Source organism: Phytophthora parasitica, assembly GCF_000247585.1.
Source record: "Phytophthora parasitica INRA-310 unplaced genomic scaffold supercont2.74, whole genome shotgun sequence".
Classification (NCBI taxonomy): domain Eukaryota; phylum Oomycota; class Peronosporomycetes; order Peronosporales; family Peronosporaceae; genus Phytophthora; species Phytophthora nicotianae.
In genome coordinates this window covers 245,761-246,656 of record NW_008649060.1, presented here as the reverse complement: position 1 = coordinate 246,656, position 896 = coordinate 245,761, and the positions used below count along the sequence as shown (strand labels likewise).

At 48.9% G+C, this 896-nt stretch overlaps 1 protein-coding gene across 1 annotated transcript; it reads left to right on the top strand.

Moving 5' to 3' along the window:
• Positions 1-23: 23 nt before the first annotated feature.
• Positions 24-761, top strand: PPTG_17750 (hypothetical protein; the record flags this gene model as incomplete). Its single annotated transcript, XM_008915708.1, has 4 exons — positions 24-130; positions 295-352; positions 418-555; positions 615-761. The coding sequence occupies 4 exons, from the start codon at positions 24-26 to the stop codon at positions 759-761; spliced, it is 450 nt and encodes a 149-aa protein (XP_008913956.1).
• Positions 762-896: the final 135 nt, after the last annotated feature.

Below are 896 nucleotides of genomic sequence, written 5' to 3'. Positions count from 1 at the left end.
GGCAGCTGGGCGAAATCGAAGACATGAGGAAGGTGGATGTGGCGAACAAACTCAAGGGTACGAAGTCCACGCCCGATGGAATGCGCAGGAAAATTACCCCCTTTCCTGGCATGGAAACCCCAGATCCAAAGTATATGATATCTCACATAGGCCGCGGCGACCAACGCTTTGGTGAAGACGGCAGTCGGTTCTTGTCATCTGCCGTCGTTATGCGGACAAACGAACAAGGCCAACATCAAATCCTTCTGATTTCAAGCTCGAATCCAAAGAAAGGTGACTTTTTGCTGCCTAAAGGGGGTTGGGCGAGGATATCGAGACTGCGGCGTTGCGCGAGGTTATCGAAGAAGGAGGAGTATGTCTAGCCCTACGCCCATTTTCGCCGATTTGCAATCTTTTACTAACTTAGTGACGCTGCAGGTGAGAGCTCAACTTGCGCACAATCTGGGCGAGTTGAAATTCAAGGACGGTGATAAGAGTTACACCTACTTCTCGTACCTGATGAAAAGCAACAAAATCTATGACGACTGGGCCGAGAGTATTCGCTACCGTTTATGGGTACGCGGCGAGGAGGTTCTGCAATTAGTAATTGAGGACTCACTTGTATATTTCATTAGGTGACACTCGACGATGCCTTGGTAATGCTTAAAGGGCGCGAACATATGGTCCAGTTGGTGAAGCGAGCAAAGGCCGTTGATAATCAGATCACAGCCGGAATAAGGCCTGCGGTCGACGCCGATCTTGGCGCATTCAAGCTTACCTAAGCAGCAAAATGTCATTGAAGTAGCAGTAGAAGAATCGGCACCAAGTGGCACATTTAGGCCAGAACAGAGTTTGCCAGAAAAGGTAGACATGCTTTTAAAAAGAAAATAGTATAAGAGATCAACCGCGGCGCCCCT